Here is a 25,622-nt window from a genome sequence, read left to right as displayed (position 1 = left end):
TTTGTCACCTGTAACTGTGTCCAAGGGCCATTCTCCTCTTTGGACCACTTTCTTTTCCTCAAAGATGCCTTAAGATTTTTCGCAGATTTCTTACAAATTTGTCCTTGAGCTTTGGATGTTCCATATCTTCCTTGGGAATCCCAGTGGTCACTCAGTGCTATGGCCTAAAACCCTATCCTCTTGGAATATTTGCCCACCTCCCTTGCCCCTCAGTCGATTGTAGCACTTTCGGTAATGCAGGTAGCTGTCTCTTGAGTTTGGAGACATTTCCACCTTAAGTGATCCGTAACAGCAAAAGTTAATCAACATTACCCACCTATGGAGCAGGAGTAGAGCAATATACTCATTTTGGTTCATGCTCTTCAACGTTTGGAGTTCTCTCTGTTGTCTAAAATAACCAGATTCAGATGCTTCTGCCATGAGCAGAGAGAGGGACAAGGTTTTTTGCATTATTCTTTTTTATTATTATTTATAAACTCACTTACTGACACTGGGCCTTTGTAAACACATTAAATGAGTTTAGAGCATGCAAACAGACTGGAGAGCTAGCAAATGGTGAGGGAACATCTTGTTGCCATTAAGTGGATTCAGTTATGTCCATTGCTGTGTGTGTGTGTGTGTGTGTGTGTGTGTGTGTGTGTGTGAGAGAGAGAGAGAGAGAGAGAGAGAGAGAGACATAGAGACATAGACATATGTACTGCAGTCACAATGCAGAGATTTCACTCACTTCAGGGACCCTGGCATAATGTACTCAGAACCAATAATCTGCTTGGCTACACCTCCTATCCCCCTCCTCACTCCCCAACACACATTCTTGCTCAACAGTGAGTAAGAACAGTATCAACAGTAAGGTAGTTTACTCAGAAACAATGAAAATGGTATCAGTAAACACTGTCTGATTAGCTTTTGACATTCTAGTCATGCTTGATAAACAGTATATGGGAGAGGACAATATTATTGCAGTGAATTGGCTTTTTTGGGTAAAGAAAACGTTTCTAAGTGGGCAGAGATGCTGAGAAGGGCTCTCCATGGAGCTCTTTATCATTAAAAGCCCTTAAGAGCTGAGTACTGTCTGTTGAAAGACTCTCAATGACACTACTGAAAGGTAGGCTTCACAGGACCATCACTTGCAACAAATAGGAAGGTTTCTCTGTAGCCCTGTAGAGCTCCTTAAAAGTGTATGTTTGTGTGTGTGTATGTTTCATTTTCCTCAATATTTTCTACTCCTCAGAAAAGGAAATCTTAAGGTGAACCACTTAGCTCAGGGGTAGACAACCTGCAGCTTGCGAGCCAAATGTGGCTATTTTCTTCTACAAGTGCGTCTCTTAGTTTCACTATAAAAAAAAAATATAGCTGTTGGGTCCATGTACCTTTGGGCCTTTCAATTTTCATTTTGAAATGGGAAAACAACTCGTTTCTGATTTTTAAACAAAAAAATTGCAAGGAAATAAACAGGAAAATATTCTGTTACTTTCTGGGACTGTGGTCACAGTGGTTCAGTATGTGTTCACTTTCACCTTTTCCCACTGCTCTCACTATTCTGTTTCTCAGAAGGAAAGCCTTAGATCCATCCTCTGAAAATAATTCACACACAGTAAAAAGAAGCCTCCAGTATCTGCAGCAACCTGTGGTTTTAAAGTCTAGTTGTGTTCTCAAAAAGTACATTATAATGTACTATATATATATATAATGTACTAAAGCGGTACTAAAGTTTGCATACCAAACACATTTTCTCATAGTTTGCATGTTTTAAGTAGTGAATTCAGCTATTAGAAAGAAATAGGATATTCTGGAGCAGCTGTACAGGAGCTTTAGGCAACCATCTTCTATACCAGTCATCATCCTGTGGGGTATAAGGCCCTGAGTCATTGGGCTGTGAAGCAGTGGGGAAGCTGTCGTTGGAAAGAAGAAGCTCCATCCATTATATTTTGGGATGTGTTTATGTAAAGCCATTCCAGAAGTGTAGAAGCTGTTACTGCAGTGAAGTGTGAACAAGCTCCCTTTGAGTAGTTGAATTAGCAGGTGTAACCTAACTTCTATATACCCATGGTTTATGTTCCCATTTACTCACCAAGTACGCTATGTTGTTGCACCTGTTTGCACCCTTCCTCACACACCCTCTTATCCTCTTCCTGCAGCATATCTGAACAGGGTCCATCAGATCATGGAGATTGTCTCCGCACAATTCAATCTGAGGGACAAATATTGAATTACGAGAGCTGCACCTGCACGTCTCTCTTGATTGCAATCCTCTCCACCTTGCAAATTGGATTACTCTCTCTCTTTCTCTCACTCACACAAACACACAAAACACACACACACACACAAGTGAATCCAAACCTGCCACGTCAACATCAAAGACTGTGACACTGTTTTCTATATGCCCATTCCACTTGGCTATCCGTGTAAATAACTGAGAGGAATTCAAATTTCTGTTATTGCAGTAGTCTGTTGTCAAACTTCAAACACACACTGAGAGTGCTCTATAACTCATCTATGTTTTTGTTTTCTGTTATTGCCTTATAGTGCTCTTGTCTTTCATTCTTTCATTGCTCATTCATACCAAGGCTGAAGTGTCATTGAAGGCCTCCATAAAACACCTTTACAGTGGAAAGATCCACTTCATTGGGTTCTCTATGATCTGCTGTAGTTAAACTCTGAATACACTATATGGCCAATATGCAGCAAAAATGTCTTCTGAAATTCAGTTTATAGTTTTGGCAACTGTCTCAATGCCAGTACTTTATGTAAGCGTTTACAGCTATGTGGCGGCTTTGTAGCTCTGCAGTAACACCACCAAATCACTAGGGCTGAATCTAAAATATCCTCATCCACTCTCTGTAGTACACAGTGTAGTTGTGTGGTAGTATTTGTTTATAAATGTATCAAGTGCACTATGTAGGGAGTAGGGCGACAATCCGCTTGTTAAATGTGACGCCACGTGACGTTTTTGCCGTTTCTGGGTCCAATTGCGCTTTGGGCCCATGTCATACATTAATAAGGTATGTGTTTACGGTTTGAATAAAGCTGAATATCTCAATGAATCCTGATATCTTGGTTCAGGGGTTCATTGAAAGGAATAAATGTAAAAAGAAGCAAACATGTCTTTGGTAGCGCTGTTTGCACATTTGCAGCTCATTCTGACCTGTGTGGTCTGCAGTGCGTACTGACTGTGCTGCTACGCCTCTGGAAGCAGAGGTGAAGCTGGGAGAAAGGTGCTGCAGCTTCGTCTCTGGGAACAGAGAAGTCCCTGTGTTCTAAAAAGTTGTGTTATCAATTAGCTAATACAAATATAGGTAAGGTTTGTACAGAATGTAGCTAGATTTAGTGCTAGTCCTTTTTTTTTTCTTCTTAATAACTTGCCAGAAGGTCTGAAAAGTCACTAAATCCATTGTCAAAATCAATAAGTTGGCCAAACTGTACAGCGACTTAACTGTCACAACCTAACAAGCAGATTGGAACAGTGCATAGTTTACATGCAGTTCCAGTAAGGCAACAAATACAAAGTGTGTTCCCGGGAGTTTTTTGGGACCTACACGTTGTTTACAGTGTAGGTTCAATGCAGAAGCGTAAAGTAGCCTTAAAGACCCTGGGAACACATTTGGACATTTTGATTGTTTTTTTTTTTTTTTTTTTTTGTATAATTCTAAACTTGGGTGTTACGTGAAACTTTCAACAAAATTTAAATAAAAACACAAAACAGATTTTGTTATATAGGGTGTGATTTGTTTAGTGGTCACTGTACTGGGTTGTTCGCTGGCAACATTTCTTATCCTTAATGTATTGGGTTGAATGATATGCTCTGAAGCATTGCATCTGGTTAGTGGTGTCCTTAATTTGTTTCCCTAACACACATGCTATAAACTTTCCTTTGTCAAAATTAGATCATTATGATATGAAAACTACCAAACAAAGCACACCATATATAGCAAAATCTGTCTCACATGTTGTCTATAGTGGTATGTATATTGTAGCAGGTAACACAGCTGACATTATTACCCTGCACAGGTAAACACACCACACTACACCAATAAGAGTCTCAGGGCAAATGTGTGTTTGTTTGCATGTGTGTATGTTTGGAGAGAGAGAGAGAGAGAGAGAGAGAGAGAGTTGTTACCAGTTGTCATCTCAGCTCAAGGTATTTTGCACAGTGGAACTGCAGAGCTGCAATTCTCTGAGGCATTTGTTTTCCTAAAAATAAGTAGTAGAATAAATTTGTGTGTGTTTATGTGTGTGAGGTTTCACTCACATTGTGGGGACCACGGTCTGTGTATACACATTGTGGGGATAATCATTCAATTTTAAGATAAATGGTGTGTGTTTTTGTGTTTATATATATATATATATATATATATATATATATATATATATATATATATATATATATATATATACACACACACACACATATATATATAATGTTTAGGTGAGTATGGCATTTGCTGGGAGCAGATGACTGGAACAAGGAATTAATGGAGGCATCAGTCTGTGGTAAAACTAGATTACAGTTTTGCCATGTGAAAACGTGTGTATATGTGTGTTTGTAAGCTCTATTTAGATCCAGTCACTTAAATATAGGCTAAATTTACTTTTATGTCATTCAGCAGACACTCAACCCTGAAGAACTGAAGATTCAAAGCATGTTACAGATTTTATTAATGTGTGCATAATGAGCTTACTCACGCAGGGAATTAAAACCTAGTCTGCTGTGTAGAAATCAGTAGTGCATGGCAGTCCTTTAGAACTTGTTATCCATAACTCACAAAATAAAATTCCATGTTTTTTTTTTTTCATCTCTACTACCCTTATTGTTTAATTGTTTTGCTTCAGAGGGGACGTGTTTCTAATTTGTATCTTTGTTCCTCTCAGGGTTTCTTGACAGGTTCTGAAGGATGTTTATCTTGCCACTGTCGCTTCTGTGATGCTCACTTTGGGCTAGGACTCATTATTCTGTAAAGATGCTTTGTGACAATGCCTGTTGTAAAATGCTCTATATAAATACATTTTATTTCAGTTGAATTGAATTTTGCCCTGTGAAAGACTGGCGCCCCCTCCAGGGTGTATTCCCCGCCTTGCGCCCAATGATTCCGGGTAGGCTCTGGACCCACCGCGACCCTGAATTGGATAAGCGGTTACAGATAATGAATAAATGAATGAATTGAATATTGTATTAATGTCACCAGACAGCTCAACATACTTGGAGGAGAACATTAACCGCCCAGTTCTGTTTTGTAACCTGACAGAGGTCCACTTGGCTATCATTGTGCTGGGCAGTGGGGGAAATGGAGGGCCATCCTATTCACCTAGATAAAGTGAGGTTAATTATGCCATCTTTGATGTTAGGGTCAGTGCTTAAGTGGTAAGATTGAATGGGAAAGATAATGTAAAATAGCAGAAACAGACACATTTTTCTGTCAGCCATAAAAAGTTATTTGCCCAACATTCTATGTGGTTTGAAAATTTCCATGCAAATTAGATTTTTTTTTCCCCTGTGAAGAACTTGACAAGTATCTGATGAGTTGAAAAAGCTGTGATGGAGCAGCGAACTCTACAAAATATGCTGCGCACAGTACTCTAGGCCTGGATCGAGTGCCTCTGCTCTGTCTGAGATAGTCAGCAAGTACACTCTTTCTCTCCGCTGCATGCGCAAAAGCTTTCTGCCAAACTGTTTAAAGCAGGATTCAGCAGAGCTCATCTGTGGCCATGAGCTGGATCACTCCTCATTCATTTGCATGATGTTCCTTTCCTGAAAACAGACGCTGGAGGCTTAGCAGGTGGTCCTGCACTCTTTGGCACCCACCAGGGTCATTATGCCGTGGCAGTGCACCAGTCTAGAGTTCCCTTTGTGTATCTCTCTCTCTCTCTCCCCACTCCCTCCCACTTCCCCCTCCCACCCTCTTCCTCGCTTTCTGTTTGGGTCTTATTAGTCAGATATAAAGCAGCATGGTTATGGTATTAAGATGTATAGAGTAAATTATCAATATGTCATTGAAATATTTATTAGTTATTTATCATATAGTCTGTTCTACACCAGCAAATTATGTAGAATGCACACTATTTACTTTTTCAAAGATCTATTTTGTATGTATTAGGGATGCATCAGTATTTCAGCCACTGAAAACTTTCTTTAAGGCACAAATAATAACTGTCTCTTTAAAACATATACACTATATGGACACGCCTCCTAAATTAATTCAGGTTTTCCATTCAGTCCCACTGACACAGGTGTATAAAATCAAGCACGTAGACCTGCAGTCTGTTTGCAGCTTTTTTGTGAAGGAATGATTGGTTCTCATTGATTTCAAGCATGGTACTGCCAACGTTCCAACAAGTCAGTTCATTAGATTTCTTCACTCTGCCTTCTTTGCATGATCAACTGAGTGGTATTCTTGTAAATTGGAAGCATTTTGGAACCACAGCAATTCAGCCAAGAAGTGGCAGACCACAAAATTACAGATGGTGAGGCACACAGTGTGTAAAAGTTATGAACACTCTGCTGACTCATTAAATGCAGACTTCCAAACCACCTGTGGTATTATCATCAGCACAACAATTGTGCACTAGGAGCTTCATGGCATGGGTTTCCATGGCCAAGCAGCTGCATACAAGCCTTACCTCAACCCCACTGAACACCTTAGGGATGAACTTGAATGGGGATTCTCAGCCAGGCCCTTTCAGTGTCTGTCGTACGGACACTCTCAAATCTTGTAGAAAGCCTTCACAGAAGAATGAAGCTGTTAGTTTTTGGCTACGTTCACACAGCAGGTAAAAGTGGCCCAATTCTGATTTGGTGATCAAATCGGATTGCTTTGTTCTGCTGTACACACTGTCAGTATAATATGTCCTATATCTGACATCAGTCTGAACAGATCACACTCCTAAACTGACACACATGCTCAAACAAACGATGCTTCAGGCTCTTACCAGAAGGACATATTCGTCTGTTTCATCTAAAGCATTTTCTTCTTTAATGGAATGGAGCCAGAAGGAGTAAGAAGACAGTAAGAAGTTCTTCTTGTGTTTGTTTATAAAAAACAAAATACCAGTGTCCACAATTTTACTTTCACATAAATGAGTGACCAGAACCTGCATTAGAAAACATTTTCATAAAAAAATAAAAATGCTTTGTACCGGATCATCCTCAATGGTCAAAGTAACGTAAAAGTTACATGGATTTCAATTCGGCCGTTCAGACAGAGTCGTATTGCCACACATCGGATATGGATTTACCGGCTGTCTGAACATAGCCTTAGACAAAATGTTCTTATTGTTCAAGCACTACAACACAAAAGACTTAACTAAAGAGTTTATTTTCAGTCCCTTTATGAGTTTACAGTGAATATAGAGTGAGGAAAACAGTAAGATGTGCAGTGCAGGGCTACTCCAGAAGCAGAACTGAGGGAAAGCCTGCAGTACGTGCTTCTGTCATCTCTCTGCTCTGTCAGCTGTGTATTTTACTGCTATCCTGAGACCCAACTACTGCCATCAGCTCCGTCTCCCTGCAGTGCAGTCATTCTGTCATTAGCCCCACCCCCTCCCTGTGCGCAAATTAAACTAACAACAGCTGGCTGGCTTTTACCTCTCTGTGAATTAGAGAGAGAGGGAGAACTAGGAAGAGTGAGTTTGAGTTTTGCAAATTTTTGTCTTCTGTGTTATTATATTGAAATATTCTGTCAAATATCACAGTTTGATTAGTCACTATTTACAGTGGCCATTTGGAAAATGCCATCAGGGTCAGATGTATGCCTCTGCAATATGCTCCAGATTGTGCTTAAATTATACATGCATTCTGTTTAGAATAATACCATGTTTGTGGATTTTATAGCACAGTTTAAAAGCATGGCATAGACAGAATTTTTCCATTTTGTTTATTGGCAGGTACATACTCTACTTGGCCCTAACAACTTTTTGGTCCTTGGTCCCTGGTTGGTTTTCCGTTGGCACAGCTCCTCCCCAAAATGACACCAGTGATGTCACAAATTACTGTCTCTAATGGGAGCTGGCTTTAACATCAATCGTTGTTTACTCATCTATTCGCGTGTTATTGTTTTTTTTTTTTTTCTGTTTTGGAAACGAGCAAAGCTCCGTGCATCAGTTCAGTCAGATCAGTACAGTTTTGTTTGTTGTTGCTCCGCCTGGCTCTCGCTGGAGTCTTTCTTTGGACCCCAATCCAAGAAGCGTTTGAACCTCTTCAAAAGTCCACAGAGTAATTTTCTGAGCTGCCGTTGTGAGTCGGATTTAAAAAAAAAAAGGGAGCTCTATTGTAGCTTGGAGATATTACAAACAGCTAGTTGGTGCTGGATGTCTGCATTTTGACAGGTCCCTCTGGCCAATCAGTGCTCTGAAGTTTTACATGTCACAATTAGTCCCTACTCAAGATACTAAAAATATACTCAGCTCTAGGTACTAGATACCAAATTTGCCTAATTGAAAAGCAAAAATGCAGAGTAGAACCGAGCCCAGTCTTATAGGTACCATGCAGTGGAAAAGCACCTAATGAAGGATGCACCGAAAATTCTTTATTTCACTCATTGATTCAATGTCTGTAACCACTTATCCAGTTTAGAATCACCACAGGTCCCACCCAGAATCATTAAGCTCAAGATAGGAACACACCCTGGATGGACCACCATTCAGTCACAGGGCACCACACACTTACACACTCAAACCTATGGATAATTTTTTTGCATAGCCCGTCCACCTACCAATTGTGTTTTTGGGCAGTGACACTACCTCTGGCACCACCGTGCCATGCACCCACCTCAAAAGTATTTCTGATCAGTTTTGTGGCAGACAGAAATTTTAAGTTGCATGACGAAAAGAGCAAACTGGTTTCCCTCTCTGTGGGTGGATAAGAGGGCCCCCTTTTTTCCCACTCACCACAATGCTAGCCAAGTTAGGTAAGATAACATGACAGTTCTCTGCACTTAGTATTCTCCTCCAAACATGCTGAACTGTCTATTGTCATTAGAGGCAGTTTAAAAAGATATGGTGGCTGGCTTCTGAGGAAGCATGTGCTAGTATTCATGTTCTCAGCTTGGTAGAATCGTATGAATTAGGGGAGACGCCACACGTGGGTGAAATGGTAAATTTGGCAGTGAGTAAAATTAGGAAAAAATTCTAGACAACTACTACTTGAGGTTTTGCTATAACTAGGTTGAAAAGGGGAACTGAAATATATCTGTGCCTTTAAGCATAAAAACAAGCTGTAGAGTGGCAAAGGAAAGACTTGGTGATATAAAGGGAAAGATAGAGATGAAGAGGATGCTGTAGAGGCTGAGGGAAGCAGACAGTGATGGCTTAAAAAAGAGAGTGATCCGCATGGAGGGAGCCGGAGGCACCTGCAATGGGATAATGGGAACTGATCGATTCAAGAGCAGTAACCATGAAAAAGGGACAGTGTTGTTTGTATGTGTGTGTGTGTGTGTGTGTGTGTGTGTGTGTTTGTGTTAGTTCTGTTGGCAATTTGCCAAGCTGTATTCGGCCCAGATTTGGATGGTGAAGTGTTCGCATGTATAGAGTACTCAACATCCACATTGCAGAGCAAAAAAATAAAAACCCAGAACAATCTTATAGAATAATGTTTTGAACTGTACTGTTTTTTTCAGTCCCCCCCCCCCCCCCCCCCCCAACTCCTTACATACAAGGAAGATCTATATTTCAGCAGGGATCCAGTGCACAAAGCAAAACAAGTGAAAAAAAAGCAGAACAAAAGAGCACAAGTTCAAAGATTGTTGAAAAAATGAAAAACCTTTGCAAGCTACAGGAAATATCAATGGACCATCCATTTTACTCAGCCTAATATTTGCATGATTATGTATTATGAATCAAGGCTTTTCAGTAGTAAGAAATGAGCTAATAATAAACATCAGTAACAAACAGAACATCATCACAAGCACACCACAGGATATACCACATCAGGACATGCTGAGGCAACAGTAGGCTAAAGAATAATTTCAATATTTATTCAGGAGTAGGTCAGTTTTGATATTTAAGAGATCATTTGCAAGGTGCTTTCTCATTAAAAATGCTTATCAGTTCTATTGTGCACACTCTGTGTGGTATTAGCGGTTGCATTGCTGTAAATCTTGCATGATCCTGCTGGTGTGGGTTCATGGATGTTTCTTCTCTTTCAATGGTCAACACAAAAGAAACTTACATATCTCTCCTTGCAAAAAAAAAACCATGCTAAACCTGTATGAGTGAATTTGTTAAATTCTAAAAATGTCCAATAATATGTGCCTGTGGAAATCAGTGAAAGGTTATATTTTGGTCATTTTAGTAGCCATCTGAACTATCAGGGCAGCAAGCTGTACAGAAAATGCTGATCGTTTTCCTCTTGTGCTATATTGCACAGTAGGAAACCCTTAGCAGAGACTATGGCTAAAAATCATTGGTCTTCTATCAGTTCTATCAGTGCATGAAAGTAAACCCAAACCAAAAGCTAAAACTAAACAGCTTGAGTTATAAATTCATTTCTTTGGTAATCCAAGAATCATCGTGTTTGCTTTTATATATATATAATAAGAAATTTATTTCAAATTTTGTTTTCTGTTAAAAAAAATGCTTTAAGGCATCACCCAATGCCATTTGAAAGGTAAGATAAGGATTTCTGCATTAAAATGAGCTGCATATAATTCCCGGCAGATCCCATTAAGGATATAAAGGACTGCATTACACCTTTGTTGAAGTGTAGCTGATGAAAAAGTTCACATTCAAGCTTCATAACAGGCCCATGTGGGAAGCCATTAGTTATTTCCAGACAAGTTCTGTCTGAAGCTAATTTAAGTAAGATCAAAGGAGGAACAACAACTCCAACCCAAAACTGGCACACATGCTTATTCTCTGATATGCATATAGTCCCATTATTAACAAGGAAATCAGCTTTGACAGTACTGTATATGGATTTGACAATTTTTTTTCTCCAGATATCAATGGTGCTGTGATATGATACATTCCATGACCAAAGGTTGGTTGGAAACATGCTCATACATAATTTCTTCTTAAATAAGCAGTTTTTTAAAAAGTAGTGCTGCCTCTCTCAGTGGAACAGTTGAGTACAAATTTGGCACTTGGCCATTAGAACATTTATGAGATTCAGGTCCTAATGTTGGATGATTAGCTCTCACTCACACAGACTTATCCCAGAGGTATCAGACGGAGCTCCATCACTCCAGCGGTCAGTTTCTTCTTTCCACAGCCCAATACTGGAGTGTTTTAACCCGCCTCTAGCAACACCTGACACTGAGCAATACTTCATGTTTGTGCCAGACTTTAAGCTGTCTTTACATTTTATCCTGTGTCCACAATGGGTGCACTTTAAGCAGGTAGTGTCGCAGTCACACAGCTCCAGGGACCTGGAGGTTGTGGGTTCAATTCCTGCTCCGGGTGACTGTCTGTGAGGAGTTCTCTCTCTGTCTGTGTGTTCTCCCCGTGTGCGCGTGGGTTTCCTCCGGGTGCTCCGGTTTCCTCCCACAGTCCAAAAACACACGTTGCAGGTGGATTGGCGACTCGAAAGTGTCCGTAGGTGTGAGTGAATGTGTGTGTGTGTCTGTGTTGCCCTGTGAAGGACTGGCGTCCCCTCCAGGGTGTATTCCCGCCTTGCGCCCAATGATTCCAGGTAGGCTCTGGACCCCCCGCGACCCTAAATTGGATAAGCGGTTACAGATAATGGATGGATGGATGGATGGTGTGTTCACCCCGTGTCCGCGTGGGTTTCCTCCGGGTGCTCCGGTTTCCTCCCATAGTCCAAAAACACATGTTGGTAGGTGGATTGGCAACTCAAAAGTGTCCGTAGGTGTGAGTGTGTGAGTGAATGTGTGTGTGTCTGTGTTGCCCTGTGAAGGACTGTTGCCCCCTACAGGGTGTATTTACCTGTATTTACCATAGGGCGCCTTGTGCCCAATGATTCCAGGTAGGCTCTGGACCCACCGCGACCCTGAACTGGATAAGCGCTTACAGATAATGAATGAATGAAAAATTCTTTTAGTAATTTTTTTTTGTATTATTTATTTATTTTTTATATTATTCAAAAATGAGAAGTTCAGCTGAAACTCTTATGTGCTTCACCATTGCTCTGGGAACAGCAGAGGAAATGGCACCACACTCTATGCTTTGAAAAAGATTAATAATAAAGGGAAGAGTCAAGGAGAGGGTCAGGCCAATAAATAGACCCAGCAATATGAGTGTCTTTGCTGTGCTTGCTGTATCTGTCAGAATGATGGCCTGAGATAAAATAGATTAAAGGAGTGTACACTTTCTTTTCATGCCCGTGTCTGTATTAATTTGACAGGGATAATAATAGCTCACCTTCTCTTTTAAGGGATTTCACTGTCCTTCACAAATGACTTCAGCAAAGATGTTAACTGTCTCATACTCCAGGTAGATCTTCACTGTCCAAAAATGTTATATTCTGGCTTTGGACACTTTTTCATGTATGATGAAAAGACTGAATCAGTTAACACCCAAAAGCCCACATCATTTTGTTTGTTGAGGGGTTTATTATGTCATTAAACTGATGAGAACTGCACTGCTACTTTTGCAATTCTGGGATTTGGAGCCCTGCCATCCTTCATAAGAGTATGTACAGATGCAGGCTATTACAATATGCATCCATTTACAAGATGACTGTAATATAATTACAATTGATCTAATTTGAAGCATTCTGTTAGCCCATGTTATTTGGATAACAGTGTTTCTAGCACTGAAAAAGATTGGCACTAGAAAAGATTGATCTACTAGGGGATAAGTAGGGACGAATAGACTATATGTCCATCTAGGAGGGCAAAAAATTCATCAAAGGTATTGGTAATATTTCAGCTAAATTTCATTTAAATAAATAAATAAATAAAAGGAACACTAGGTACACAATTTTTGCTCCCTAGAGGGAGTAGTGAGGGTCCTTACCTGTAATTGGCCCTTTTTGCCCTATTACAGGTAAGTGAAGCATAACAATGGTTTTGAAGCTGTAGTTTTATAGCACAAATGCTACCTAGTGTTCCTTTAAGGAGTGTAAATGTGCAATAATTAATTACTGTACGACACACAATAAAATGTGTCTTTAACCCGTGTACGGTAATTAAATCACGTACAGCCATCTCGGGGGAATTGGGCAGCCGTGGATTGAGGGAGGAAGACAGTTTTTACTGCTGGGTCATGACTTTCTAGTACTAAGCCCTCTTCACTAACCATTAGGACATGACTGCCCTTGGTTTATTATCATTTCACTTATTTACTCACTCACTCATTCATGTTTAAAAAGCTGAAGATTCTCCACCAGAAGGTGCCATTAGCCCAAGTTTTATATACATAGAGCTGTAAATTCTTAACAATACTATGTAGGTTCTGTCAATCCCATGCTTTGGCAATACTTATATCAGTAGATATATAATCTCTGACATATCCAGGCCACTAGGTGTCAGTGTGATGACTTCTTCATAATGTGAAAACTTGAAGATGTGATTGAAGAAAATGTCTGATTGCACCTTGAAACTGAATTTCAGTTGTAAAGGAGGTGATCAGAATGATGTGACTGCAACGTGCACTCAGAATGAGTCTGAAATTAACATTTAGGTACTAAGATTGCCATTAATCACACAAGCTACAAATAGGACTGCCTAATGCACACAAGAGCACTGATTGCGAGCTTCTGTTTCACTCAGAATCTTCTCATCCCCATGCATCTAATTCTGGGAGGTAAAATTGTGTTCAGTGTTGTTTCAGTTTATGTTGAAGTTCCAACAGCATACATCAGAGACACTGGCACACATTTTCACCTGATTTAAAAGTCAATGTACAGAAAACCATATGAAATTGGCCAATAGTTTATGCTACTAATAATATTAGTAAATTCAGTGAGATACTGTGCCACAAAATCAGCCAAAACATTTCACAGCAAATCATGTGAAGTTCCTTGTATGCGCAGTCCAATTCTTGCAGCAGCGCAAATCAGGTATAATAACGGTGCCTAAAACTGCTGCAAAAGTATGGTGGCCCACAGAGCCAAAACACAGAGGATTTAAAGAAGCAAATAAATGATAAGACAACAAAACCATTAAATACAACATTAACAATAACACTGTATTAAGGGATGTTCAATGTATGGTGGTTTCTACTGATGTCTTTTGTGATGTGTCTGTTAGGGTTGTCTTTTGGGTTGATTGAATTTTTAAAATTGTATTCACATCTTGACTGCATTCTGATAAACAATCCCTGCTTTTGCATTTCTCCCTCTCTCTCTGAATGGTTTAATAATGGAATCACTTCACAGTCTCTAGGCTGAGCTCTGTGGTAGCAGCAGTCTCTCTGAGTAGTGTGTTTGTATGGGCTCTAATTATTTTATCATTCTATACACAGAGACTGATACGACTCTAGCATAAATCATTGTTTATATACAGCCTTCCTTTAGCGGATGGACTTTGTGCCATATAGATCTACAGCACATACACAACATAAAACGAGCTCCTATCATGTTTCCAAAAGAGGAAATGCTGGCATGAGAATCTAATTCCACAATAAATATTTATGTATATGAAGAAAAGAGAAAGGAATGATAATCAATTGTCTCATTTTGGAAATGGCTCATGGAACTGGATTTGCATTATTTCTCACATATTCACATTTTGGAACTGTGCCACAAAATGGGGTTCTATCACGTTTTCTCTCTTTCACTGCAGGGCCAAATGGTTCTGGATAAGGACGGTAACTGTTCTGGAGGCTTCTCCACATGGACAGTTTTCCTCTTTGTCTAAAAGTATGGAGTTTTCTTCAAGCCGAGACACATTGGGTTTTTGTTTGTTTGTTTTTAACCTTTTATAGACACTGAGGCTTTGTAAACACATTAGACCGGTTTTGAGCACACAAACAAACTGGAGAGCAGCAAATGTTGAGGAAATATCCCCAGAATTTTATTAAAAAAATGTTTTTAATGAAATACTAGAATGACACTTTTAAACATTTTGGCAAAAATATTTTTTGTGGAATTAAGTGCACTTCTTCAATGACATCACTCAAAGATGGCTGCTCCATTGGTCTGAAGAACACACTTCCACTGCTTTACAGCCCAGTGATGTGGTGTTTTATACCCCTCTTGTCATCACACATCACTTTGGCATTGAGCATAGCACTCAGGTTCATGTTTACCTGCTCCAGATCATCTGGTTTTATTTAATTATTAGTCCCAATTTTTATAAAGTGCGTATAATAATCATGTAATTATACATAAACAACACATACTGCATACATTGTAATTACACAACCTGAACCACTATACTGATCTGTAAGTACTGAATAATCATCAGTAGTAACTCTGTTGTTGCATAGCTTGTTAGTTTGTAGTTACATGGTTACAACTGAACACCTGGTGCCCTGATGTGTGCAGCTTAAAATAACTGAATTCACTCATTAGACTCATTAGAGTGAGTAGAATCTTTTGAACATAGAGTGACTGCTGTTGGAACCTTGGCTGAGTATTGCTGGGAAAAGTGACAGCTTTTCTTTTTTGCCAACACCTCTTTCTTTTAACCATCTATAAAGCATATGCTGTAGCATCATCCATCATGATGCTGTTTTGAAGCTGACACATCTGTCCATCTGTTAGTTAATGCCTCAATTTTCCCTCTCTTTGTTATCCTTTATTCTGCAGCACCTCCTCTGGTCTGTATCCCTGATAGTAATCATAAGCCCTCACCCCCACCCCCACCACTCCTCCACATTCTCCCTCTCCCCTGTGGCCTTCATCACAAAGCATGAATCTTTGCTGAAACTCTCTGGTGCCTTATTCTCTATAACCACAATGACCAGTCCTAAGTCTTGGTGTTTTTTTTGTTTTGTTTTGTTTTAACACAACCAAATCTCCAAGGCTGCACCTTCTTCAGAATGTTGAGTCTATGGATTGATTTATCGATAATGCTGATTTAGGTTCATACTAGATACTACACTCATTGTATATACAAAGATCATATTCACTCGTATGATCTCAGGAACTCCTCTCTCTTTAAGACTCCTGCTGTGCACTATGATGAAGACCACCTCTGCCAAGTTGCTGATTAAATGAGAAAAATGAGGCGCTTTGTCAGGATCAATACAGTGACCTTCCAAATTCTAACTCTATTTTCCTTCTGGGTTAAAATTTGGGATAGATTTGGGGTGTTTTGATTTCGTGCATCATTCCATATTGCAAAACTGAAATTCAAAATATTCAAAATTCCTTTTTATGTGATTGAAAGAAGAAATTATATAAAAATGTAATATCATGATTATAATGGCCAAACTTATCACAGATTTTACAAAGATGCACAATAAAACAAGTTTTGTTTTGAGCAAACTATTGCAGCATTGTGTACTCATTTAAAGCTTATACAAAAATAGACCTAAACGAACAATAAATCTACAGTTTTTCCCTCTTATGTAAATCTTTAATGTAAACGTCCTCATTTGAGATTAAGATGGTAATCATTAGTATTAAATATGGGTGTTTATAAGTATGCTTAAAATGCATAATTGCCAAATTACAAGGAGTTATAACTGCATTTATGAAGGCTGTAAGTGATTGAAGGCTGAGAGGAGCCAGGACTGAACCATGCCCAGATGAAGTGGTTCAAGTCCAGGCTCACACCATGACATTGTTTTGCAAAACCCACCAAATTGTTATTTCTGAACCCTTCAGTTATTCTCCGCAAGATGTTGTTGCTTTGAAGATGTAATGATGCAATGCATGAATAACCCCAAAATGTTATAAGCTTAAGAACACTGTTCAGTTAGGTGAGCTAGTGATCAGACAAATAAATAACATATTCTCTCTCTCTCTCTCTCTCTCTCTCTCTCTCTTTCCTCTGTCAATCTTCTCTTTCCTGTCTCTCCATCATGTTCTCCTTTATTCTTCATCTATCTTACTCCCCGTCTCTCTTTTCTCTCTCACACTTACTCACTCACTCTTGCACGTGCACACACACACACAAACACACACACACACACACACACACACACACACACCCTCCCCTCTCTTTAATCCCTTCATTCCCAGTGGTTTGATGTAGCTTTTGAGTCTTTTAATTACTCCACTCAGATGGTGACAGCAGTAAAGAGCTCCCCTGCAGTAAAAGGAAATTGAAAATGAAAACAGCAGTGTGCTATCATAGTGAGAAAGGTCACTGTTAGCTCTTCCATTCACATACACACACACACACACACACACACACACACAAGCATGCTCACACAAAGACTGTCAAATTTGTGCAGTTTTAATAAAACATTGCTGCAGAAACTTGTGCCTTACTTAGAATCATCCAGCAATTGTTTGTTGATGGTTGCATTTTCTGGTATTGTGTGTTTGTGTGTGTGTGTGTGTGTGCACGCTAATGTGAGAGTCTGGACATGCAAGAGACCTCAGTGCATTCTGTGCTCTCATTAAAAGCAACCATTAAAAAACACTCTTCTGGTTCGGTTCCTGGCTCTTTTTAGCAATGATGAGATTTCCAAGCACTCAGAAGACAAGAGGAACAAGCTCCCAGCAACATTAGAGAAAAAATATTCCATATTTAATACTGGAGCATATTTACAGCACAAGCCTCGTCACTGAACTATGAGGGACACAAATACAAAAACAAAATAATTGTTCATTAATCTTAATCGTGGTGAAATGTACAAATAATCGTGATATTGATTTGCTCTCATATCGCCCAGCACCACTTGAGGTTCTTTAATCATAAAGAATAGCATGACACAAACCCTTTGGCATTTGAAGCGAACCACAAACAAAACTTCCTGAGATCACCTTGGGAGTTGGTCTAAGTTCAGGTCAGTTTTGGGTCATTTGAAGGGGCCTTGGTGCAGTGGTCTGAATCCACTTTAAAGCTGAAAATGTCCGCTTTCTGTTCGTCTTCTGGTCTTTTTTAGCATGCATGAGATTTCCGAACCTGAGGACCCCCAGAATGTGCTTCACTTTCCATGGCCCAGTTGTATTTGTCAAAATAGGGATTTCATGATGAAGTCTGAAGATGTAAATATAAATGGTTTATGAACATACAAGTCATAAATTCATCATCCAACAAATGAAAGCGGATGATATATTGAAAGGCTTGGCTACTTCCCGCTTGGAAAGGGACATTTGTATTCAGTGTGGAGATCCTTCAAGTTCTCCATCTACTTGCCAATACTCCTTTGAGGGCCATCCAGAGAAAGCTCTATGAAAGATGAGTACATCTACACAGCACCTCAAAGGGAGTTAATTCAGAGGATCACCTGCCAGTTTTAGTAATGACTTATGTGAATTGGAGTCCTTGGAAAGTTCATGGAGTGTTAGCTGCTGATAAGAGTGTGTGTGTAAAGGAGAGGCATGAATCTGCTCATGTGAGTAAATAGCATTTTCCAAGCAAGTTTGTCAGTGGAAAAAATAGTATATTCATTTAAATATGCAAAATGTCATCTGTTTATTTTTGGACTTTGGTACACTTTTAGCATTTTTAATGAATTCTTTAAGAAATTATGTCCATTAGCAATGTGCACAAATGTATATTTTTTTAAGCCTGTGAATATTTGGGTTTCATTTGTGTGTGTGTTGTTGATATGTAATGATGTGTAAATGAGTATAACATTACATTTTTTTAAATATAGATTAGAAAACAAGCATGCCCTGTGGCTCTTAATCCTAGTCCTGGTGGCCTGGGACTAGCATACTGCAGGTTACCCCTCACTCCATCACACCCACAATTTCTGAAGGGATTGTTAATTAGCTCATTAGTTACATTGGGTGTGTTGGGAGCAGAGGGATATCTAAAATGTTCAGAGCAGTGTCCCACCAGGGCCAGGATTGAGAAGCACTGATATAAACACATTTCCAAGCATGTGTCATTAAAGTAGAGAGAGTGTTAATTTATGGCTACTGAGTCCAGAAAAATTTAGTTTTGAAAAAAGAGGAGTTAGCTCTGTTAGCTCATCTGAAGAAGTGATTAAAGGGGACGTTTGCGATTTTAATAATATAACTAAAAAAAAAACAAAAAAACCTTTTTTTATATAATTCTAAGGATATCCTGAATTTGCAAGCTGTCCACTCTGTTTGTGCGCTCGAAACCAATCTCATGAAGCTGCAGTGTCTGTAAATGGTTTAAAAAAGTCTCTTGTCTATTATGCTAGGCTTAAAGCAGGATATTTCAGGATTTTGACAATAAAGAGACAGCCAGATGTTGAAAAGCATGAACAGAGAGGAGGATATTACTCCGTTCTTGTTCCATAGGTGTGTAATATTGACTTATTTTTTGTTGTCGATAGAGTATACTCTACATTCAAGAGAGCACTAACTGCATGAAAGTAATCACAGCACTAAAGTATTACAAAACTGAATAACTTGAGTACTAAATGGAACATCCAAACCAACTTAAAAAATGCGGAGCTTCTGAACATAAACAAACCAGCAAACAGCGTTGCTGTATAGTCATAGATGCTTACTTTAAGCCCCTGTCACACTGGGTTTTAACATTCTGCCTCGCAAAATGGGGCATGGCTGTGTGCAGAGCCATAAGTCAGCTCTGTAAACAATCCTGCATTTTGATTCAACACTTTCATATCTGAAGAGCGCTATTACTCCAGCAGCAGCTACAAATATGAGGAGTTCTCAGAGAAGGGTTATGGTAGCTCTGCTTTTACTGTTACTCTAGATTTTGTTTTGTATTTTGTAATCCACACTGAAGTGTTGTATTACTTCTACATTTGACTGTAAAATTCACGCTTTGTCCATGTGAGTGCAGACAAAGCAGAGGTAGTATGGAGCATGTGAGAAGTCATAGTACATCAGTGGTATTGGAGGGGAGCAGGAATTTGGGTGTCAAAGTTCACCTCACTTCAAAACTTTGGAGAGTTGTGTGCACAAAATCAGCTTGTTGTGATGAATCTAACTGCAATGAATGGAACTTGGCCCACAAAAATTCGCAGACATATTCCCAGTGTGACCATGACTTTACACATCTAATCTAGCTATGGTTTTAAATGTAGTTCTCCTGTATGTGAGCTGCTAAAATCCATTTGTCTAGATTGAGAGCAATTTGCACTCCACTGCAGCGGAAGATTTGGAGCAGATGTGGAGTGTATTCTCCACTTCTGGGAGAAATCCTTTGAGCTTGAGTCATCTCACTCTTAAAATGGAAGTCTACAATTGTAGGGAAACATGGTTCTGTCTGGTTTGTTTATGTTCAGAAGCGTTGGGTCTTTTAAGGTGGAATGGTATGTTTGAAGAAAAAAAAAACACATCTGTTGTTTGTACGTGACTGTTTGAATTACCACAGAAACTCATTTTGAGAGGCTTAGTTTTGTATTACTTTCGGTCTGTGTTTACTTTAATACAGCTGACATCCTCCTGAATTTGGAGACATTTTGTTTTTTAATTAAAATCTTGAACGTCACCTTTAATAACACATTCCGGTCTACCCAGTTCAAGCTTCTTAAAATTTCCCCAAAACCCTATTTCCCCTCACCTGAAGTGCTGTGATCAGCTTATGAAAATGGGAGGTTTTATCCACTCAGTCATCCACAAACAGCACTGGTTCATCTATGTAAATAAACCCAAGCCTTTAGCTCTAGATTGATATATAACTATGATGCTGGTATATCTGCTGAAATGTAAAAGACTGATAGTAGTGTTTGTTCTCTTATTTGAGATGAAATGCTTTACCTTATCTTGCTTTTAAATCCTTTTATATACAGAATTCCCTAATGATAAATGATGACACACACACACAAGCGTGCACACACAATGACTGTCGAATTTGTGCAGTTTTAATAAAAAATTGCTTGTCGTAAAAATTGGTTGTACTTGTCGAAGGTCTTGTCTTTGTAATGTCCTGATAATATTAAAATGAAAGGCCTGGGTTAACACTTTTGATGGATAAGTAGGTAAATACATTCAGATTGTGGTTATCTTTTTTATTTATTTGTTGTTGTTTTTTTTTATAATTTTTTTGGAGTGTTGTATAGATCCAGGTGTTCCCTAACAGCCAAAACTATCTTTTTTCTTCCAAGCTGGCTGGGGGTGTACATTAATGTGCAGCTTTAAGACACAAAGCTCTTGGTTCCAAAGTGGCACAACTGTTTCAGCATCTATTATCGGGAGATTGACAGTTAAGTCCCTGGTGATGACTCAGCTATCCTTGGCCTGGAGTCCAAAGCATAATTGTCCTCACTTTTTCTGGGTGGGTAATATGGCCCTCCTCTCCCAACACTCAGCTCTATGTGAGGGAACGATAGCATCTGTAAGTTAAAAGAATGAGTTAACAAATTTGGGCAGTTAGCATTCTCCTCAAAGTGTGTCGTTCTCTCTTAACAGCAGGACACCAAATGCAGTGCATACAACTGTATTTTAGTGTTACTGTAAATGTATCTCTTTGTTTAGATATATTGTCCTTTATACACGTGTGTGTTTCTGTGTGTGTGTGTGTGTGTGTGCAGAGGGGATCAGGCAGAGATACGGGGATCTGCAGGGAGAGCTGCTGTTGGTGGAGCTGGAGAAGGATCGGCAAGGTTTAGGTCTGAGTCTGGCAGGCAACAGAGACCGCTCCTGTATGAGCATCTTCGTGGTGGGCATAACCCCTGGGGGTCCGGCCAGCCGAGACGGACGCATCAGAGTGGGGGATGAGTTACTGGAGGTGAGCACACATTCATATACACAACCCCCTCCAGGAATTAGTGTGTGGACTGTGGAGTGTGTGTGAGAGACTGAACATTCACAATTCCACTTACACCCACCCACCACAACCATAACCAACGTCAAGGTGAGTGATTGGCTAAGGAGGTATCAGGGAGCACCTGAATGTTTCTCTCCATCATGTTCTGTTCTCCCCACTCCCTTTCCCTCTTTCTTTTATTCCTCTACTCTTATTTAATGTCTTTCTTTCTTTCTTTATTTCCTATTTTCTTGTTTGTTGTGTATTTCTTTTTTATTCTCTCAGGGCAATAGTCTTTTCATGCTGAGACCACACTGGTGCACAAGTAAAAGAGGTCCTAACCTCTGTCAGCTTCACATAGTGCTGTTGCTCTCTTACACACACACACACACGCGCTTTTACATTTACCATCTCTGTCATTAGACGTGACCTCTGTCTTAAAGGGTCATCCTGGACACTCCAGGGCTAAAAGGAAATACCAATTACTTAACTGGAGCTATCAAACGATGATCACATGTATCTGGTTTAATAAAATGTATATATTTATAAATAGTTTTTGTAATAAAAAAGATGTTGAATTAAAAATATATAATATATATATAATAAAAATATGTTGAAATGAACTTTCTATCCCTCCATCTCTCTCTCTCTCTCTCTCTCTCTCTCTCTCATTCTCTCATCTCCACATCTAAGTCCCACTCATACTGTATCATTCTGTATGTAGTCGGTTTCTCCCTCTCTTTCTATTCTTTCGCTTTTATCTTTCTCTTCTTCCTGTTTTATTAAATATCTGTCTTTATATTCCTCACTTCTCCCTTCCCTTTCCCCCTACTCCTTCCTTCTTTCACTCACTCCCCTCTTTCTCTCTCTCTCCCTCTCTCTCATTTCTGTTGTGTAATGCTTTCCCCCTCCCTTTCTGTCTCCCTCCTGACCCTCATCTCTAGTGGGCCAGCTCCATTCATTACAGCAGTGTAACTGCCAGCATGAAAAATTAATGCGTGCGGTGCAGCTCCTACAGCTTAGGCGCAGTAGACATTACTGTTTACAGTATACTCTCTCTTTCTCTCTCTCTCTCTCTCTTACACTAACACACTCTGAGGTGAAGTATTCTATCTAGCTTGTTCTCCTTAGAATCTCACGTTCTGTTCTGAACACTCTTGCTTAGTTTTATGTGAGTTGGCTGCAGTTTTTTTCCTATACTGCACCTTTATGATCCCCATCAAATTGCCTATTGATTCAGCAGTTTTGGTGGATGTAGCAGAAGCTGACTTACTGAAGCGGAAATGAGTGTGCTCTGAAATCGGGCTAATACCTGCATCCATTAGACCTCCACACTGTGCTGCATTAGTCATGATAGCTGTCTCAACCATTCCGTCTCAGATGAATAGAGCTATAATTACCCAGCTTGCATTCCTAAGCTGGGGAGTTTGTATCAGATGGTAATGCATACTGTCACTGGTCGGCCACGTCCTGTGTGTTTACATGCTGTTTTTTTTCCTCTCCATTTTCATTCCTGCATTTATAACAGCAGTCAAACACTACCTTCAGAGCATATTTAACTTTATGAATATGGAATGGAAAGGTAACTCCCTTGCATTTTTTCAACATTAAACTTGGTTTGGTATCCCAGCTTGGGCAGGAACATCAGAATATACCAAAAAATTGTGCTTGGGCTGAACCTCTGTCACTACATTAGCTTATGTTTAATCACATAACATGATTACAATTCTAATGATACTTTTCCACGGCATGGAACCTACTCTGCTCTACTCGCCTCTACTCACTTTTTGGTGCATTGTACCTGGTTGGTATTTCTACTCCAGTAACTCTCCCCAGTTCCCCAGTTCAGACAGATCTGTAGTTTTATTCGTTTCCACCAACTTTCCACCAATTTTGACGGGAACCAAGGATACATCATCAGCAGGGGGTGTTGTGGGGCTGCTTGGTTCCATTGTGGCTATGGCTGAATTCAGCACCAACGCAGTAGATGAACAGAAAGCATCTGGATAGAGTCATTTTTACACTGTTTAAAGTGGATTCAGATCAGAGGGATATATGATACACGTGTTCAGAGTTTTCATGCTGAGCTTGTGAACAGCAGAGAAATATAACCAACGCGGCTTTTGTTGTGCTAAACACAGCCTAAAAAAACACACAAATGGAGCACTTTCCTGTTTTTATTTCCTCTTATTTATTTATATAACACACTGCATATATTCCTGTCCAGCTCCACTGCTCCCTAACACTTTATTTGAGGCTTTCTGCTCTTTCTGGAACTTATTTAGTTCAACACGCCCACGGACGATATCAGGTTCATGCTGAAGAACCTACTCTTCTTTGGTTCCAGCTGGGAATGTTTCTGGTTTGGGAACCAGTATATGTTGGTGGAAAGAAGCCAAACAGTTCCAAATTAGATTCGCGAAACAGGATCCATACCAGTTCCACATTGGTGTAAAAGTGCTAACAGAAGCATTGGCAAGTAGTACAATCATCAGAGTATAAACATATAGAATATTTAAAAATATATGGACCAATACAGTCCTTTGTTTATACCTAATATAGCCACTGTGGTTTAAATGACTTTTTGAGCTAACTTGATTTATTTAGCTGCAGATGATGGAGTAGTTTGTACTTATACACTTATATATTTGTACTGATAATACTGCCACAACATCCAGAGACTCCACACAAGCTCTCAGAATATGTAATTCTACTCTTGTTCTAATGAGCCCATGTAGGAATACAAATTAGAAATGCCTTCTAGGGTCAGGTTCATCATTTGAAACACTTACGGTATTGACGCAGTAGAGAAGAGCCTCTCCTGAATGTTAACAATATTCTTTTGTTGTTTGTTATTCAGATCAACAACCAGGTGCTTTATGGGAGGAGCCACCAGAATGCTTCAGCCATAATAAAGAGTGCTGCATCCAAGGTGAAACTGGTGCTGCTCAGGTAAGAGAACATCACAAAATATACAAATTAGTAGAAATGTCACATACACACTATATAGGCAAAGATTAAGCTGCATTAAATTTCTCTTATTGTAGACACAGACATTACTTGTATAATGTACATAAAAAGGGTAAATGTATTGGAAATGTCAAGGGTCAGCTAGTAGGATAGAAAACCATCAGTACCACTATTCGGTACTTTTGGGATGAGCTGGAATCCCAAAAAATTATCTTAAAATTACAGCTTTATAATCATTGTGATGTTTCACTGACATGTAATAGAGAGAATTGAGCCTATGTCACTGCTATTTCAAGCTCAATACTGCAGAAATTGCACTAAGGGCTTTAGGGCATGTTTATAAATGTGAATTACTTTACAACTCTAGGGGGAACTCACGAGCAAAAATGCCAAATTATATTTAGTGCAGTGGTTTTCCACATGTGCTAGGCCTTTTCATTTTTTTAGACAAAAGAGAGAACTACAAACCTCGAAAGACATGAACCGAGATGAGAATATTGCTTTATTCCTGCTCCATAGGTAGGTAATATAATTTTTTTTCTGCCAATCGCTTAAGTACAGCTACTGCAGGACAGTAAGCACAAACCAAAACTGAACAAGATTCAGATTCAATTTATTTGTCACATACAAAGTTATACAAGAACAACATTGCAGCGAAATTACTTTTTACTGAACAACTCGAATTAGAAATGAGTTTCTCTGGTAATTCAAACAGTGAATATATCTTCAGCCACATATGAAAAATAGTAATTTTTTCTGAACATAAACAAACCAGAGAGAACAGTGTTTTTCCACAAAGGTAGACATTCCCTTTAACACCAAACTCTGGTTGATTTTTCAAGAGTTTTATTTTTTGTAAACTGTTGGAAAATAGCGGTATGAATTGAATGAATGAATGAATGAATTGTTTACATTTACATTTATGATATTTGGCAGATATGTTCTTTTCTTTTTTTTTAAATCATGCTACAGATTGTAGTGTTCATACCAGCCACTGCTGCT

General features: G+C 39.3%; 1 protein-coding gene across 8 annotated transcripts in view; it reads left to right on the top strand.

Moving 5' to 3' along the window:
- Nucleotides 1-25,622, top strand: part of patj (PATJ crumbs cell polarity complex component) — a 177,515-nt gene that overhangs the window by 100,536 nt on the left and 51,357 nt on the right. For all 8 annotated transcript variants that reach the window (XM_066647665.1, XM_066647664.1, XM_066647662.1 and 5 more), the window contains 2 exons: nt 21,436-21,632; nt 24,511-24,602. In XM_066647665.1, the coding sequence (XP_066503762.1) occupies nt 21,436-21,632; nt 24,511-24,602 (289 nt within the window). The remainder of the gene's footprint in view (nt 1-21,435; nt 21,633-24,510; nt 24,603-25,622) is intronic.

The sequence above is a fragment of the Hoplias malabaricus genome, chromosome 16 (assembly GCF_029633855.1).
Source record: "Hoplias malabaricus isolate fHopMal1 chromosome 16, fHopMal1.hap1, whole genome shotgun sequence".
Lineage (NCBI taxonomy): Eukaryota > Metazoa > Chordata > Actinopteri > Characiformes > Erythrinidae > Hoplias > Hoplias malabaricus.
Note: the sequence above shows the minus strand (reverse complement) of the source record. Positions and strands in the feature narration are given on the sequence as shown.